This window comes from Oncorhynchus keta, chromosome 28 (assembly GCF_023373465.1).
Source record: "Oncorhynchus keta strain PuntledgeMale-10-30-2019 chromosome 28, Oket_V2, whole genome shotgun sequence".
Lineage (NCBI taxonomy): Eukaryota > Metazoa > Chordata > Actinopteri > Salmoniformes > Salmonidae > Oncorhynchus > Oncorhynchus keta.
Genome location: NC_068448.1, coordinates 14,553,052 through 14,570,252, shown reverse-complemented (window position 1 = coordinate 14,570,252; position 17,201 = coordinate 14,553,052). Strand labels below are relative to the sequence as shown.

At 41.5% G+C, this 17,201-nt stretch overlaps 1 protein-coding gene across 5 annotated transcripts; it reads left to right on the top strand.

Annotated features, from left to right (window-relative positions):
* Positions 1-6,549: 6,549 nt before the first annotated feature.
* Positions 6,550-15,554, top strand: LOC118360676 (indian hedgehog protein-like). Of its 5 annotated transcripts, none has more exons than XR_008085298.1 (4): positions 6,550-7,651; positions 12,711-12,972; positions 13,179-14,466; positions 14,502-15,554. XR_008085298.1 is itself a non-coding variant. In XM_035739968.2 (3 exons), exons 1-3 carry the CDS (start codon positions 7,229-7,231, stop codon positions 14,021-14,023), a joined length of 1,530 nt encoding a protein of 509 aa, XP_035595861.1. In that variant the 5' UTR covers positions 6,550-7,228; the 3' UTR covers positions 14,024-15,554. The 5 variants fall into 5 exon arrangements, 1 of the variants encoding a protein (XP_035595861.1); XR_008085301.1 differs by having other exon boundaries at positions 13,179-14,649; positions 14,761-15,554; XR_008085300.1 differs by having other exon boundaries at positions 13,179-14,649; positions 14,724-15,554.
* The last annotated feature ends 1,647 nt before the right edge of the window (positions 15,555-17,201 follow it).

Below are 17,201 nucleotides of genomic sequence, written 5' to 3'. Positions count from 1 at the left end.
ATTTGATGTGCCGACTCCATGGCACATGGTTTATGAAGAACCTACCAAAATACAGGTGCCAAGCTTGTAGCGTCATACCCAAGAAGACTCCATGGCACATGGTTTATGAAGAACCTACCAAAATACAGGTGCCAAGCTTGTAGCGTCATACCCAAGAAGACTCCATGGCACATGGTTTATGAAGAACCTACCAAAATACAGGTGCCAAGCTTATAGCGTCATACCCAAGAAGACTCCATGGCACATGGTTTATGAAGAATCTACCAAAATACAGGTGCCAAGCTTGTAGCGTCATACCCAAGAAGACTCCATGGCACATGGTTTATGAAGAACCTACCAAAATACAGGTGCCAAGCTTGTAGCGTCATACCCAAGAAGACTCCATGCTGCCAAAGGTAGTTCAACAATGTACTGAGAAAAGCGTCTGAATACTTATGGAAATGTGATATTTCAGTTTTATTTTTAATCCATTTGCAATCATTTTTGAAAACCTGTTTTTGCTTTGAAGCGCTCCAATAAACATGTCCCCATTCACTATTTCCCTGAACTTAAACCTCACCTTTATATGTAAATAAACACTACGTCATGAGGTCTAGGTCTATATCAATTATTTTTCAAATACTATCTTCTGTTTACTGAAACACTGGGGGAAGATGAACCCTGGGAGTTGCTGTTTTGTTTGATGAAGGCTACGAGTTAAAGATTGGTGGTTACAGCGCTGGTCCTAAAAGTTCACTGCAAGGAGAGACGAGTGTGTGCCGTTCATTTTTTTATTCTCTTTTTGTGTGGCGTCACAGACTAGAAGTCCAGTAGGGTAACTATCACACGCAAGGCCACCATCTGACTGGTAGTTCAGTGTCCATATCAGAAACGAGGCAGGAGTTGGGAGACAGCCAGCGTGTATTGTAACGGGATGAGATAGGTTATCTTTATTGTCAAAACACAAGAATCGAGGGGAAAAAAGACACAGACTAGCTTTCCTGACAGCTGGCCATTTGATGTGTTTGCCAAAGTGCATTAGGGTTCTATTCTTCCCGCTGTTAGCTGGCTGGCAACACACAGAGCTGCTCACAGGAAAAGGCGAGACTTTCTAGCTAATCAACTTATAAAGGCGTTGACACTGTCCGTTTGCTCCGGGGACGGCAGGGCAGGCGGACCCCCACCCTGCCTACACACTCACGGCACACTTGCTTCACACACTGGGTGGACTAGGCTCAGCAGGCAGACTGGCTGGGCAGTCCTCTGATCTCTCTATACACCCAATAAACAGGCATTACACACATGAGAATCCAATAGAAATGGACCCGTCAGACAAGGCCTCACACAGAAAATGAAGTCTGATACCCATTTCACACAACTGAGCCCAGCTGTACTGTGATGGCCTGGAACCATAGTTGTGGGAACCGTCCTGGAAAGACAATGTGAAAGGAACATATCAAAGCCAACCCAGTACAGTTGAAAGTGTTAGAAACGAGTATAAGAACACTTGAAGTGGGAAGCAACACACACACAGTCTCCGTTAATATGACAGCCCTCTGACATCAGACATATCTAAATGATGAAGCTGTGTGGGGTGTTGTTATACATGTGTAAATGGGATATGCATGTTGTGGAGGATATATAAATCTAGTACAGTAGCAGATACAGTATCAGAGGTACAGTAGCGCTATGGTTGACCTCTGACCTGCTTGTTTCAGACCAGGAAGTTCCACCCTGGTCCACTATTGTCCATTTGACTGACGCATCAACTCCCAACAGGTTATATATATTTTTTAAAGATACTGTGTGTGTGTGTGTGTGTGTGTGTGTGTGTGTGTGTGTGTGTGTGTGTGTGTGTGTGTGTGTGTGTGTATGTGTGTGTGTGCGTGTGCGTGTGCGTGTGTGCGATCCTCTATTGGTGAGTACATACTATTATAGAGTGAGTGAAGAGACTGTATGGAAATCTGGACTTAACATGTTGATGTATACATGACATTATGACACGTCACATGGCTATGTTGCTTTACATATACAGCAGGACACATACAGCTTCACAAAACAGGCCTCTTTATCAGGGTGACTCAGAGATCTGGAGCCAGAATCCATTCAACCGCCCTGTACTGTAGCATCTCTCTTGCTCTCTCCAATACATGCATTATTGACACGAATGGGTGGTTGCAGATGTTGCCAAAGCCTGTATATGAACTATTACATAAATTAACAATATGTTTGAGCAACAAAAACAATCATACATTGAAAATAATTACACAAAAAAGGAAAACATTTGAGAAATGAAATCTACGACGGCTCATGTGTATGACAGGGATCTACTGTCTCTTTCATATTATGACAGACCAGGACATCATCTGTAGCAAGATCTACTGTCTACGTTTTATCCAAACAAAAGATTTTCCCTCAACAGGCAGTTTAAGAAATCCTGCAATTCTTTCTTTAAACTTCACCTGACCCACAGTACTTTCAAAGTCTCTCCTCTCTGACCTTCCATGTTTTTCTATGGCGTCCTGTCTCTATTGGTCACTGAGTCCGTGCATTGTTAATGTCTTCCTTTGTTTCAATTTTTTGATTTTGACAAGATGTGTTAATTTGATATCTCTATTTAGAATTTGGTAACATTGAAGTTTGTGATTAAATAGGATTTTGTTTTGTATGTATTTTGGTAACTGTTGAGTTCTTATATCCTCTTAGATTTGAATCTCTCTCTCTCTCTTCTGTCTCCTAGACACACCAGCATGCCTCTTCCTGACACTGATAACAGGCCAGGGTGAGAGACAGACACACCACTCCCAACGGCCTCTGTCTAAGGAAGTGAATCCTGCAGATTGTCTATTCAGCTCTAAAAGACAAACCCTTTTTTAAGATGTCAAAACCAAGCATTGTTCTGGAAACATAACTACTGCTGCTTTACACTAACTACATTACAAACCCTTAAAGTTATATTACAGAAAGAACTCCCAAGTTGTTTCCTAAACTAACCTCACAGTACAGTTACGACTCCATTAAGTGCCAAAATCTGCCAATTGTGGACATGTGAGAGTAATATATTCCTGCCAGTGTCACTAACAGCTTTAGACAAACCAGAAAAGTGACAGTGTGACATGATTGTAGTTTACTTTGACCATGAGCCAACCTTCATTTAACTAGGCAAGTCAGTAAAGAACAAATTATTATTTACAATGACAGCCTAGGAACAGTGGGTTAACTGCTTTGTTCAGGGGCAGAACGACAGATTTTTACCTTGTCAGCTCTGGGATTCAAATAAGCAACTTTTCGGTTACTGGCCCAACTCTCTAACCACTAGGCTACCTGCCGCCCCATACAATTGGCACTCTATTCCCAATATAGTGCACTATTTTTGACCTGGGCCTATAGGGCTCTGGTCAAAATTAGGGCACAAGATAGGGAACAAGGTTCCGTTTTGGGACGCAGACCCAGCCTTCCCAGGCAGGAAAGATCTTGTTTTCTGTGCTGTGGCTGTGCAGGAAACTCAGCCATTCACCCAGCCATATACTCCCATCCTGGACTGGGTGCTGGGGGAGTGATCGATCCTGTTAAGAGCCAGGAGGAGGGAGGGAGGGGTATAGGCTGCACCACCATCCCCCAAATAAAAATGATAAGAATTACTTTATTTCCATCTTTAACACATAGATGTTAGCTTCCTTCCTCTCTCTTTAATGTCTGACGAGATGAAATCTCTCCTTTCTTCTTTGTGGCCCGCCACATCCATTTTCAAAAATAACAATATCAATATCACTGATTGTTTCGATTAATGTGAAATTAGTTTCTTCTTTTGATTGAGCTGGACCATGGCATTCCCTACGTTTGTCATTATGCACTATGATATCTCTCATCTGAGTCTCGGCCCTCACAGCCCTGACCACCTTCCCTCCCTTCAAAATCTTCTCCTACCTTCCCACAAACCCCCCTCGCTTTTCCTCTTTGGCCTGTATCATCTCAGTATTCTCTCATGTCCATTTTGATTATTCAGAGAAATAACAATTACACTATATTCACTATTATGCTATGACTGTTTGACCTCTGGCTATGAATAGTGTTATTCCTGGTGTCTTCTGATATAGATATATATGGTTGAAACAACATTGGAATATCGGGAAAGAATGAGGGGCATGTGAGAGTGATGTATCAACATCTATGGGTCACGATGTATCATAGGCTGAAGGGCTAAAGAGTTCTCCTAAAAGTGTGAATTGTTTTTCGAGGCAGCACAAGACTTGTAGTACAGTAGTATTGTAAGGCCAGTATATTGTATCCACTGGCAAACAGACAGTGTTCAGGAAATATCCAGGAAGCTAGAAGAATCGGATGACAAACGTCTACCTCTGACCTCTCTGTTTATTTAAGCCTCTATAAATGAAAAGTAACATCAGACTCCTGGAGACACAGATTCTTAATTATCCCTTTCATTGTGACATAATATTTCCCCTTTTTACGACTCTCTCAAATCTCAGCTATTGTTCTGAGACGAATACACATAATATGTTGATAGAGCCAGCAGTGGCTAGCGGGGTGTTTCCAGCTGAGAGATATTGGGTGCGCTGGGTTGAGGAGGATCAGGGCGGGGGTCAAGGGCCAAGGTGTCAACCTGGGTCTCCAGAAAACAAAGGAAAGCAAAGCTGGAAGTCAGAGAGAGACAGTAGAGTGTGTGTGTGTGTGTGTGTGTGTGTGTGTGTGTGTGTGTGTGTGTGTGTGTGTGTGTGTGTGTGTGTGTGTGTGTGTGTGTGTGTGTGTGTGTGTGTGTGTGTGTGTGTGTGTGTGTGAGAGAGAGAGATAGGGCTGGAGTAGCTCTTTACTGAGCAGGAAGCTCTTACACAGCCTTTCTGTCATGGACCCTCTTCACCTTTTATCTATTAATAAATGAATAACAGTAGTGGGGAATCCCTCCAAGTAGGAATGATCTGTGGACAAGGGCAAACAAAGTTCAGAGGGATATCAGGATGTTTATTGGTGTAGGAACTCAATTCAATTCTAACCAACCTGTTAAATGTGTAACAAAGTATATTTTATTAGGTTAGACAATAAACTCTAACCATTTGCCTCTTTTTATACAGTGGCAAGAAAAGTATGTGAACGACCTGGATTTCTGCATACATTGGTAATAAGATGTCATCTGATCTTCATCATATCACAACAATAGACAAACGCAGTCTGCTTAAACTAAAAACACACAAACAATGATTCATTTTCATGTGTTTTTTGAACCCACTGTGTAAACATTCACAGTGCAGGGTGGGGAAAGTATGTGAACCCTTGGATTTAATAACTGCTTGACCCTCCTTTTGGCAGCAATAACTTCAACCAAACATTTTCTGTAGTTGTGGATCCGACCTGCACAACGGTCAGGAGGGATGATAGCAAGCTGTCCAGGCCGTGAGGCAGCAAAGCAGCCCCAAACCATGATGCTCCTTCCACCATACTTTACAGTCGGGATGAGGTTTTGATGTTGGTGTGCCTTTTTTCTCTCCACACATAGTGTTGTGTGTTCAGTCCAAACAACTCAACTTTAGTTTCATCTGTCCACAGAATATTTGGCCAGAAGCGCTGTGGAACATCCAGGTGATATTTTGTGAACTTCAGACATGCAGCAATGTTTGTTTGGACAGCAGTGGCTTCTTCCATGATGTCTTCCCATAAACACCATTTGTGTTCAGTGTTTTACGTATCGTAGACTCATCAACAGAGATGTTAGCATGTTCCAGAGATGTCTGTAAGTCTTTAGCTGACACTCTAGGATTCTTATTAACCTCATTGAACATTCTGCGCTGTGCTCTTGCAGTCATCTTTGCAGGACAGCCACTCCTAGGGAGAGTAGCAACAGTGCTGAACTTTCTCCATTTATAGACCATTTGTCTTAGAGTGGACTGATGAACATCAAGGCTTTTAGAGATACTTTTGTAACCCTTTCCAGCTTTATGCAATTCAACAATTCTTAATCTTAGGTCTTCTGAGATCTCTTTTGTTCGAGGCATTGGTTCACATCAGGCAATGATTCTTGTGAATAGCAAACTCAAATGTTGTGAGCGTTTTTAATAGGGCTGGGCAGCTCTAACCATCTTCAATTTCGTATCATTGATTGGACTCCAGGTTAGCTGACTCCTGACTCCAATTAGCTTTTAGAGAAGTCCTTAGCCTAGGGGTTTACATACTTTTTCAAACTTACACTGTGAATGTTGAAATGATGTATTCAATATAGACAAGAAAACTACAATAGCTTGTGTGTTATTAGTTTAAGCACAATGTGTTTGTCTATTGTTGTGACTTAGATGAAGATCAGATCACATTTTATGACCAATGTATGCAGAAATCCAGGTAATTACAAAAGGTTCACATACTTTTTCTTGCCGCTGTAAATCGTTCGTATCCAATGATTCTGTGTTAAATGTGTTGTCGAACAAGTAGGTTAATAATCCCCCTGGTCGACCTCCCCAAATGTGTGTGTGTAATAAAACCAACATCACCATAATTCGTATTCCGGTTATCTTCACCTCTGCCTCTTGGGAGGGAAAAAGACCGGTCACGTCCTACTGTATAACAACATAAAGTCCGGCAATAACGTAAGTGGAGGCGTGCGCTGTCGCGGTGGGAGCGTGTATAGGAAGGGAGGGCAATCTTATCCAGACTCTAATAAGAACCCAATGGCTGGCGCACGGCGGGCAGGAGCGCTTCAACACGACACGAGACACAAGTGGACGGACACAACATCTCGAGGCGCTTGCTGGAGGCAGGAATGGGATGAGATTCTGAGAATTCGTAGAGGAGATATTTCACAGAGACGCAACAGTGATGTAGGTGCGCGTCAGGTTTACTATTGCTGAACTGCCCGGTGACTGCGAGAGAGAGGCGGTAGGTAAGTAGGTAGGCGACTGGAAGCTCGAGAAACACCTGCATGGCAACAGGTACCTGTACCTCCAAAGACTGATAAGGATGAGAACTATTTATTTTTAATTTATTGTGAACAGCATAAAGGATGATAAATCTTAAACATTCTGGAAAGGAAAATAGTTTTCAAGTGGCATAAATTATTAAGGGAGTAATCGATAAAACATGAAACTACATAAGCAAGAGGATATAACAATACAGTAGAGATTAAAGTTAATTTTAAAGAGTCAACATGGATTTTACAGAAGACCGGCGTCCCTGTACTTCCAGTGTGGATTTTGATCCATAAGGGCCAACCTTGCTCTATAGAAACATTAGAACTCCTTTACAACTCATGGTCTGGAATGGACCACCACCAAGATTTGAACCCCATCATTCAAATGCATTTAAGTGCCCGAGACGGGGCTTGCTTAGTGGGCACGGTGGATCATTGAAGGTGTCCCCAATGAAGGTGTCCTCCTGGTGGGAAAGCCTGGCACGGCTTGGCCTGCTCGCTATCTTCACGTGGAGCTCCCTGGTCCAGGGGTGCGGGCCAGGCCCTGGGTACGGCAACCGCCCTAGGCCCAGGAAACTCACCCCCATGCCTTACAAGACCTCCTTCCCCAAACTTTCCGAGAACAACCTAGGTGCCAGTGGGAGGGTTGAGGGCAAGATCACACGTAACTCTGAACGCTTTAATGAACTGGTGTGTAACTACAACACCGATATTATCTTCAAAGATGAGGAGAAAACCCTTGCTGACCGCTTCATGACCAAGGTAAGACTGGTTGACAGACTGGGTCAGACACTGTTTGTAATGGCTAATCAAGTACAATTATCTCCAGGTTTCAGTTTGATTTTGTAGGACATTTACTGTGTGACAACGTCAAGATCCCATCGACCCACTTGGTGCCCTTTCCATTGACCGGTTTAAGTCACTGGTCACTCATGACCATGTGGTACAGTAATATAGTTACTATTAGACAGGCCAGTAGGTCCCTAGTATAATACCACAGGAGGAAACAGGTTCTCTGTGCTAGCTCATAAGGGGAATCTCTCTGCTGGATGATTGATGAACTGCAGCAGGTAGTGGTATACATAGATTTTTTATCACTATTGTGACATTTTCAGGATTCATTTTCTCCAGTCCACAACTTCAACTTGATAAACTGATGTTAATTCATTAATCACTTTCCCTGAATTTCCTAGTTTGTTACTTGATAAAAGGCAATCAAATAAATAGTGGGCTGGATAGTTACTCACAAGGTGCTAAACCATAGATACTTCAGTAATGGACAGTTTACAGTCTCTGGTTGAACTATTGTGGTGTGAACTTCTTGTTTAATCAAATAATTCTGTTCCAGGTGTCTAATTTTCCCCCCTCCTTCTTTATAAGATGGGGGGGATCAGTAATTTAATATGACTCTGGGAGAATGGGTTTCAACTTGTGGGGATCATGTCCTCTTAATCTTTAACCAAAGTCTTTGTTGCTTGGTAATAAAACAATTCCTCTGGTTCTATTGCTCTGTGTGTTCATACTAGGAGGGATTCGTAGGTGAGGCCAGGTAGGTAAACTTGCATTAGAGTCAGGTTTGCCACATGACTAGGATTGCAAAGTTCCAGGAAAGTTCAATAAATTCCCTGATCATTCATACATCCTGGTTGGAGGATTCCAGGAGCTGATTTCCTCCTGATTCCGGGAATCCTCCAAACAGATTTAGGGAAAATCAGGGAATTGATTGAAAGTTTCCAGGATTTTTAAACCCTACATATGACCATTCAAATATGATCAGGAATTGAGGAGTTCCCACACAGGCACAGACCTCTTTCTTGTGTCATATCTGACCTCTTTGGAATATCAAGGAAGCCACAGTGTGATGTTAGCATTTTGAGTTGAGGCCGTGGAACAAGAAACATATTGTTATTTCTCTCAAATGGCTGTTATTCTCAACTTCTGATGTCAAGGGAGAATCGATCCATGGACAAGAGGAATGTAATCTTGGACATGGGATATTTAAGACATACAGTAGGCCTACTGTCATCTTCAAACTAACTGTCAGATTCTTAAAATGCACCATCATTAGTAACATCAAGACTATCCTTCACAATTGAGCATAATATTTCTTCTGTAAATGCAGGCTACTCATGTGGTGATGCTTGGAGTTCAGTCTGTGTTCTTTTTTTTTTAAGGAGTGTACAGTATGTGATGGAAATCTGTGGTTGAGTGTGTGTATGCCCTTTTGATTCCCAGTCTGAGGACCAGTGTGTATATGCGTGCATGTACCAGTGTGTGTGTGTGTGTGTCTGCGTCAGTGTGTGTGTGTGTACAGTATGTGTGCATGTGCCCCTCTCTCTGGCCAGATGTGAAAGACGTTCTTTGTGTAGGGTTTGGACACTCAGAGGGGTCGCCTATACAAAATTCTCGCCTGCTGAAGTAATGGCACCGTCGGAAAAACCGACTATTGTAGTTCAATGACAATGAAACGCCTCTCTTCAATGGCATGGCGAGAAAAATGTAGGCAGTTTGTTTTGTATCCCTAGTTCTTTTCTCACTCTGGCTGAGTGCATGCCCATGCATTCCTCCCATCTGTATCTCTGCCCTCTCACTTAGCCTGGACCTGGACCTCTTAGCTGCTCTGCGTCGCTCTTGCCAAGTCTCTCTCTCTCTGAAATATGGTTAACAAACTCTGTTCCAACCATAGAGATGTATAGAGATTGCAACGTTGTGTCTGTGCCATTGTGGCATCTGTGACATCATCCATTTTAACGTAGTACAATTTTCTTCTTCTTTTGATGTTTAAAAAAAGTGTCAAGCTAATATTGGTGACTTACCGCCCTGTGCAGTGCTGGAGTCTTTCAATGATCTCTAAACATCTCTAATGTTCCAATTCCTAGGGATTTGGGACTTTCAGGAGGCAATGCTTAAGAGCCTCTTAAAAGTTTGCCTCAGTTTGATGGTCTGTACTAGAGGTCGACCGATTATGGTTTTTCAACAATACCGATTATTGGAGGGCCAAAAAAAGCAGATACAGATTAATCGGCCAATTTTTTATTTATTTATTTGTAATAATGACAATTACAACAATACTGAATGAACACTTATTTTAACTTAATATAATGCATCAATAAAACCAATTTAGCCTCAAATAAATAATTAAACATGTTCAATTTGGTTTAAATAATGCAAAAACAAAGTGTTGGAGAAGAAAGTAAAAGTGCAATATGTGCCATGTAAGAAAGCTAACGTTTAAGTTCCTTGCTCAGAACATGAGAACATATGAAATCTGGTGTTTCGTTTTAACATGAGTCTTCAATATTCACAAAAATAAGTTTTAGGTTGTTGTTATTATAGGAATTATAGGACTATTTCCCTCTATAACATTTGTATTTCATTAACTTTTGACTATTGGATGTTCTTATAGACACTTTAGTATTGCCAGTGTAACAGTATAGCTTCCGTACCTCTCCTCGCTCCTACCTGGGCTCGAACCAGGAACACATCAACAACAGCCACCATCGTAGCAGCGTTACCCATGCAGAGCAATGGGAACAACTACTCAAAGTCTCAGAGCGAGTGACGTTTGAAACGCTATTAGTGCGCACCCCGCTAACTAGCAAGCCATTTCACATCGGTTACACCAGCCTCATCTCGGGAGTTGATAAGCTTGAAGTCATAAACAGCTGCTGGCAAACACACACAAGTGCTGTTTGAATGAATGCTTACAAGCCTGATGCTGCCTACCATCGCTCAGTCAGACTGCTCTATCAAACCATAGACTTAGTTATAACATGATAACACACAGAAATACGAGCCTTAGGTCATTAATATGGTCGAATCCGGAAACTATCATCTCAAAAACAAGACGTTTATTCTTTCAGTGAAATACGGAACCGTTCCGTATTTTATCTAACGGGTGGCATCCATAAGACTAAATATTCCTGTTACATTGCACAACCTTCAATGTTATGTCATAATTACGTAAAATTCTGGCAAATTAGGCAGCCCAAACTGTTGCATATACACTGACTCTGCGTGCAATGAAGGCAAGAGAAGTGACACAATTTTGCTTGGTTAATATTGCCTGCTAACCTGGATTTCTTTTAGCTAAATATGCAGGTTTAAAAATATATACTTCTGTGTATTGATTTTAAGAAAGGCATTGATGTTTATGGTTAGGTACACGTTGGAACAACGATACGCACTGCATTGATTATATGCAACGCAGGACACGCTAGATCAACTAGTAATATCAACCATGTGTAGTTAACTAGTGATTATAATTGATTGATTGATTGATTGTTTTTTATAAGATAAGTGTAATGCTAGCTAGCAACTTACCTTGGCTTACTGCATTCGCGTAACAGGCAGGCTCCTCGTGGAGTGCAATGAGAGGCAGGTGGTTAGTGCGTTGGACTAGTTAACCATAAGGTTGCAAGATTGAATCCCTGAGCTGACAAGTTAAAAATCTGTCGTTCTGCCCCTGAACAAGGCTGTTAACCCACCGTTTCTAGGCCGTCATTGAAAATAAGAATGTGTTCTTAACTGACTTGCCTAGTTAAATAAAGATTAAATAAAGGTGTAAAAAAACATAATTTTTTTTAATCGGCCAAATTGGTGTCCAAAAATAACGATTTCCGATTGTTATGAAAACTTGAAAGCGGCCCTAATTAATCGGCCATTCCGATTAATCGGTCGCCCTCTAGTCTGTACAGTTAACCTATTACCTGTGAGTGTGTTACGTTGTATTAATCAGAGTACAGAGATTTAGCCTCTGACATGACATATTGTAAACTGCCATTGTGTGATGTTACATTTTACATTTACATTTTAGTCATTTAGCAGACACTCTTATCCATGGCGACTTACAGGACAAATTATGGTTAAGTGCCTTGCTCAAGGGCACAGAGAGATTTACCAACTAGTCTGCACAGTGACCTTTCGGCAACCTTTCGGTTACTGGCCCAACGCTCTTATCTGCTAGACTACCTGCCGCTACCTACCTACCTGTGACATTCAAACATAATACAGTATGTATCATTGCAGCCCAGTAGTGGGTGTATATCTGGTGTTCACATTTCTGATCAAATGTCTCAAAGAGGTGCCACTGACTCACTGAATGGCCTTAATTATTCCCTCACCCAGTAGAAAAGGCCAAGGAATGTTCTACAATGGCTACAGTAGCTTTGAGTTCTTATGTTCTAATTGTTTGAGAAAGGTTGGAGAGGGTGGCAATGGCCTTTAGTAGCTCTGAATACAGACAATTTAAATCTGATGATGTCAATGGAGAGACAAATTAGCCTGGTTCCAGATCAGTTTTTTTGCAAGGTGGCAAGACAGCAAAAAATGTTGGGGGACCAGGCTATAGACAAATAACCTAGCGGGGATAAGAGGAGGAATACAGTTAGTTGCAGTAGTGTTGAGGTTTTAGGTATTGAGTTACAAGGGGTTGATTGAGACTATGAGTGAATGAATATATGGTCATTGTGGGTGAGGTAGACAACAGGCTCATATCTACTCTCTGTCTCAAGCGGTTCCCTTTCCCTCGTTAATGAATGATTAAAACTGTCTCTGGTACCTCCCCTCTAAGGGGGTTCATACACGTCAATAGTCCTGGAGTTGCTATCGACAGACCCGCCTATAATGCTGAAAATACTTGCCAATTGCCTAATAATTCTCACGAGAATATGAGGGCTAATTTAATTGAGAGCAATCATTGAGAGCAAATGAATGACTCTATTGGCATACAGTAGATACATTATGACAGCATAGTTCAATTGAATGGTATCATATCATATTGTATTAATGAAATCTCTCCACCCCTCTCCCTGTCCCTCAGCGCTGTAAAGACTGCCTCAACAAACTAGCCATAGCGGTGATGAACCACTGGCCTGGGACGAAGCTGAGGGTGACAGAGGCCTGGGATGAGGACGGCCATCACCCCCCTGACTCTCTTCATTATGAGGGACGGGCCGTGGACATCACCACGTCAGACCGCATCCCAGACAAGTACGGCATGCTAGCCCAGCTGGCTGTGGAGGCTGGCTTTGACTTTGTGTACTATGAGTCCAAGTACCATGTGCACTGCTCTGTCAAAGCTGGTAAGTCAAGTGGATATTAACTGGTATATTTAATACATGACAAATATATTATTTCCAGTGATTTGCCTTTGGATGTATTTTACATTTATTCCTGTCATTATTTTCATACATATCTTATGTCATATTATACCATATCAATGTTATTAACAAAATATAGTGTTTTAGTCATCTTACAGTAGGTCCTTCTCTATTGATTCCCCCCTCAGATCACTCTGTGGCGGTGGAGAAAGGGGGCTGTTTCCCAGGCTGGGCCCGGGTGACCTTGGCCGGAGGGGGACAGAAGACCCTGGCCTCCCTGGGGCCTGGAGACAGAGTGTTGGCCCTGTCTGGGTCAGGACACATCGTCCTCAGCCGCGTCCTTCTATTCCTACACCAAGACCATGAGAGCAGGTCCACTTTCCTGGTCCTGGCCACAAAAGATGGCCGCCGCCTAGCCCTTACTCCCCACCACCTGGTCTTCCTTGCACCCCATCACAAACTCCACTACAGTGAGTACAAGGCTCAGTTTGCCAGTAGAGCCAAACCGGGGGACTATGTACTCGTCCATGGAGTGGACGGCCGAGTACAACCATCCAGGATCACATCTGTATCGCAGGAGGAAGGGATGGGTGTGTACGCACCACTTACAGAACACGGCACTCTGTTTGTGGATGGGGTGCTGGCATCCAGCTATGCACTTATAGAGGACCATAGACTGGCACACTGGGCATTTGGGCCTCTGAGACTGCTGCTGTCATTCACCCAGCTGGTTCGGGGGGAGGGCACACTGGGAGCGCAGGTCACAGAGGCAGAGAGAGAGCACACGAAGAAGCCCACTCACTGCAACACTCAACACATTTGTGTGAATCAGACACTCAACAGCCCAGGCGTGTATGTGAATACAAACACTTCAGACAGACAAAGCAGTTGCGCTGCTGTACCCATAAACAGAGACATTGAGGGGGGACACTGTGACTCTGTGCGAAAAGAGGTTTTGAGTGTGCACTGGTATGCTAGGCTGCTACACAGAATTGGACAGTTCTTTCTAGACCCAAATACATTTCATCATTAGGTTAAAGGCACTATAGGCTCAACTCTGGTGCCTGTATACCACTGATAATTGCTACTGTAACATTTCCAGTGTCCTACAGATAATTGCTATTGTACTGTTACATTTCCACAGTGTCCTATAGATAATTGCTACTGTAACATTTCCAGTGTCCTACAGATATTTGCTACTGTACTGTTACATTTCCACAGTGTCCTATAGATATTTGCTACTGTACTGTTACATTTCCACAGTGTCCTACAGATAATTGCTACTGTACTGTTACATTTCCACAGTGTCCTATAGATAATTGCTACTGTAACATTTCCAGTGTCCTACAGATATTTGCTACTGTACTGTTACATTTCCACAGTGTCCTATAGATATTTGCTACTGTACTGTTACATTTCCACAGTGTCCTACAGATAATTGCTACTGTACTGTTACATTTCCACAGTGTCCTACAGGTAATTGCTACTGTTACATGTCCAGTGTCCTACAGATAATTGCTACTGTTACATTTCCACAGTGTCCTACAGATAATTGCTACTGTTACATTTCCACAGTGTCCTACAGATAATTGCTACTGTTACATTTCCACAGTGTCCTACAGATAATTGCTACTGTTACATTTCCACAGTGTCCTACAGGTAATTGCTACTGTTACATTTCCACAGTGTCCTACAGATAATTGCTACTGTTACATTTCCACAGTGTCCTACAGATAATTGCTACTGTTACATTTCCACAGTGTCCTACAGATAATTGCTACTGTTACATTTCCACTTATGCTATTATTTTTCTACTGCCCTGTCTTTTACTAAAATGTTAAACCTTATGCACCCCGAAAGAGTATATTTGCATTTTACTCACCGGTAATTGCATTGTAATGTATTTATGTATTAACATTGTATTTCCTCTTTTACACTCAGTAAATGTGTTGATGGTTGGTTTGGGTGCATGTAGAGACTATGTCTTCAAAGATGATGCGTTCTAGAAGGCTTTTATACAGGTTCATTCCTGAGAGAAATGGACACCATAATAACGGAATCAGCATGTGTATTGTCAAGAATCCATTGTTCATGTGTATTGTCAAGAATCCATTGTATATGTGTATTGTCAAGAATCCATTGTATATGTGTATTGTCAAGAATCCATTGTATATGTGTATTGTCAAGAATCCATTGTATATGTGTATTGTCAAGAATCCATTGTATATGTGTATTGTCAAGAATCCATTGTATATGTGTATTGTCAAGAATCCATTGTATATGTGTATTGTCAAGAATCCATTGTATATGTGTATTGTCAAGAATCCATTGTCTTATTTAGATAACATCTACAGTATAAACCAACATAAAATGTGGGTTTCCTATATGCTTTATTATTCTAAAACAATGAGGAAAAATTAGTATGTGCCAGAACAAATAAAAGCTTTATTTTTGTACCTTCTGAATCATAATATATAAATGTAGCAATTTATTGTAATTATTATAACTATGGCCTCATTTGTTATGTTGTCTTTTAAAGGTGTAATTAAACAAATTATAATACATTATTGTGTAAGTAAACCCTGCTTGTGTTCCTGTTTTACATGTAGATTCTCTCCGTTAAATCCTTCTGTCTCTCCTAGGGTTTGCAAATGACATTTACAGAAGATGTTAGAATATGTTTCATTGATGTTGTTCTGTCCTTGAACTGTTCTTGTCTATTAATGTCCTGTATTATGTCATGTTTCATGTGGACCCCAAGAAGAGTAGCAGCAGCTTTCACAACAGCTAATGGGGATCCTAATAAAATACCAAAAGGACTACATGAAAAACTTGAGAAATCTGACCACGGCCTATAGTCATATTTGGAGCCTCCGAATTACAGTGGGAGCTGTCTTCTTGGTGCATGTGTACTGTAGCAGAGCATGTGTACTATAGCAGAAAGGGTTCAAACTCAGACATCCAGCAGAACTGGTGGGCCAGTCTACAGTAGTTAATAAGAAACCCAGACTTAATATTCTCCCTTGCTGCCCGATCTCTCTGTGTTTATCTTAATCATGTTCTCCATCCTGGGCTCCTGAGTAATGGAATCTCTATGCTCTGATTTTCCAAGTATTTCAGTGTATTTGCAACATAGCTTGTTAATGGTGACCTGTCCTGTCATTGACACTTCCTTTCTGTTATTAACCTAAACGAACAATGCCTTGTCTCTGTTTTGTCACATTTATTTATCTTGAAACGTTCTCCTCTCAGCTCCTTTATCTTCAGATTTACACAGTGAGTACATCCTGTGATGTGTAATACAAGGTTATACACCCCCTTGTGGAGTAACTGACATCATATTTGTGGATTATATCTACTTTTGGGTCTTTGCAGCTATTGCTCCTATACCTGCCTGTGTAATAATGCAGTAAACAATAGCAACTAACAACACTTTATTGATGCTATTATTAAAATAGAAATGTATATACAAATGTAATGAATGCATAGTAATGAGTTATCCAGTCCAGGTAAGTGTTCCATCTTCCCATAGTACCTTCATTCTGGATACTCAATAGATCATAGAAGAAGGAATAGCCTGATTGTTGAGAGAGGGAGACTATACTATATTCTATCAGCTCCATATTTTGGAAATCATTCAAAGATTACATTAAACCTGACCAGTGTTGTGTGCAGAATAGGATCATCAGGCACATTGGAGAAGAGCAGAATAATAGCAGTGGGTGGGGGACTTGAAATGGGTACAAAATCAAATAAATTAAAAATAAAAAGGAAACAAACTGAATGTCATTGTTCCAGTTAGCATTGTGTAGTAGACAGCTCACAGCTGTGGAGGTATTCCATCCAGGAGATTATCCTTGAGATAGAAGGGGCAGATTAGAATGCACACACTCATCAAATCAGACCAACGGGAGAAGCCCAACAACATAATACCACCCACCTTTTACCATGGTTGACCAATCACAGCAGGGTCAGATTGTCAGAGAATCCCGACCAATCCCTGCCCTCAAAAATCCAATCGAATCCTGCTAAAATTGAGTGGGAGTTGGGTAATCCTGTCAGGGCAACCAGTATTTTAATCGCCTATTTCGTTATGAAAACCAAACCAGCACAACCAATCATTTATGGTTAGTTAGTTCATAGCCAGAAAAACTATTCTTCTGATCTGGGAGAGATCTCTGAGAGCAGATCTTTTAATAGAAAGTTGAACA

Excerpts from the sequence above, each read along its gene's own strand:
- LOC118360676 (XM_035739968.2), top strand. The coding sequence starts at position 7,229 with ATGGTCTGGAATGGACCACCACCAAGATTTGAACCCCATCATTCAAAT. Across the intron at positions 7,652-12,710 it reads CTGACCGCTTCATGACCAAG|CGCTGTAAAGACTGCCTCAA; the intron begins GTAAGACTGGTT and ends CCTGTCCCTCAG. Across the intron at positions 12,973-13,178 it reads GCACTGCTCTGTCAAAGCTG|ATCACTCTGTGGCGGTGGAG; the intron begins GTAAGTCAAGTG and ends TTCCCCCCTCAG.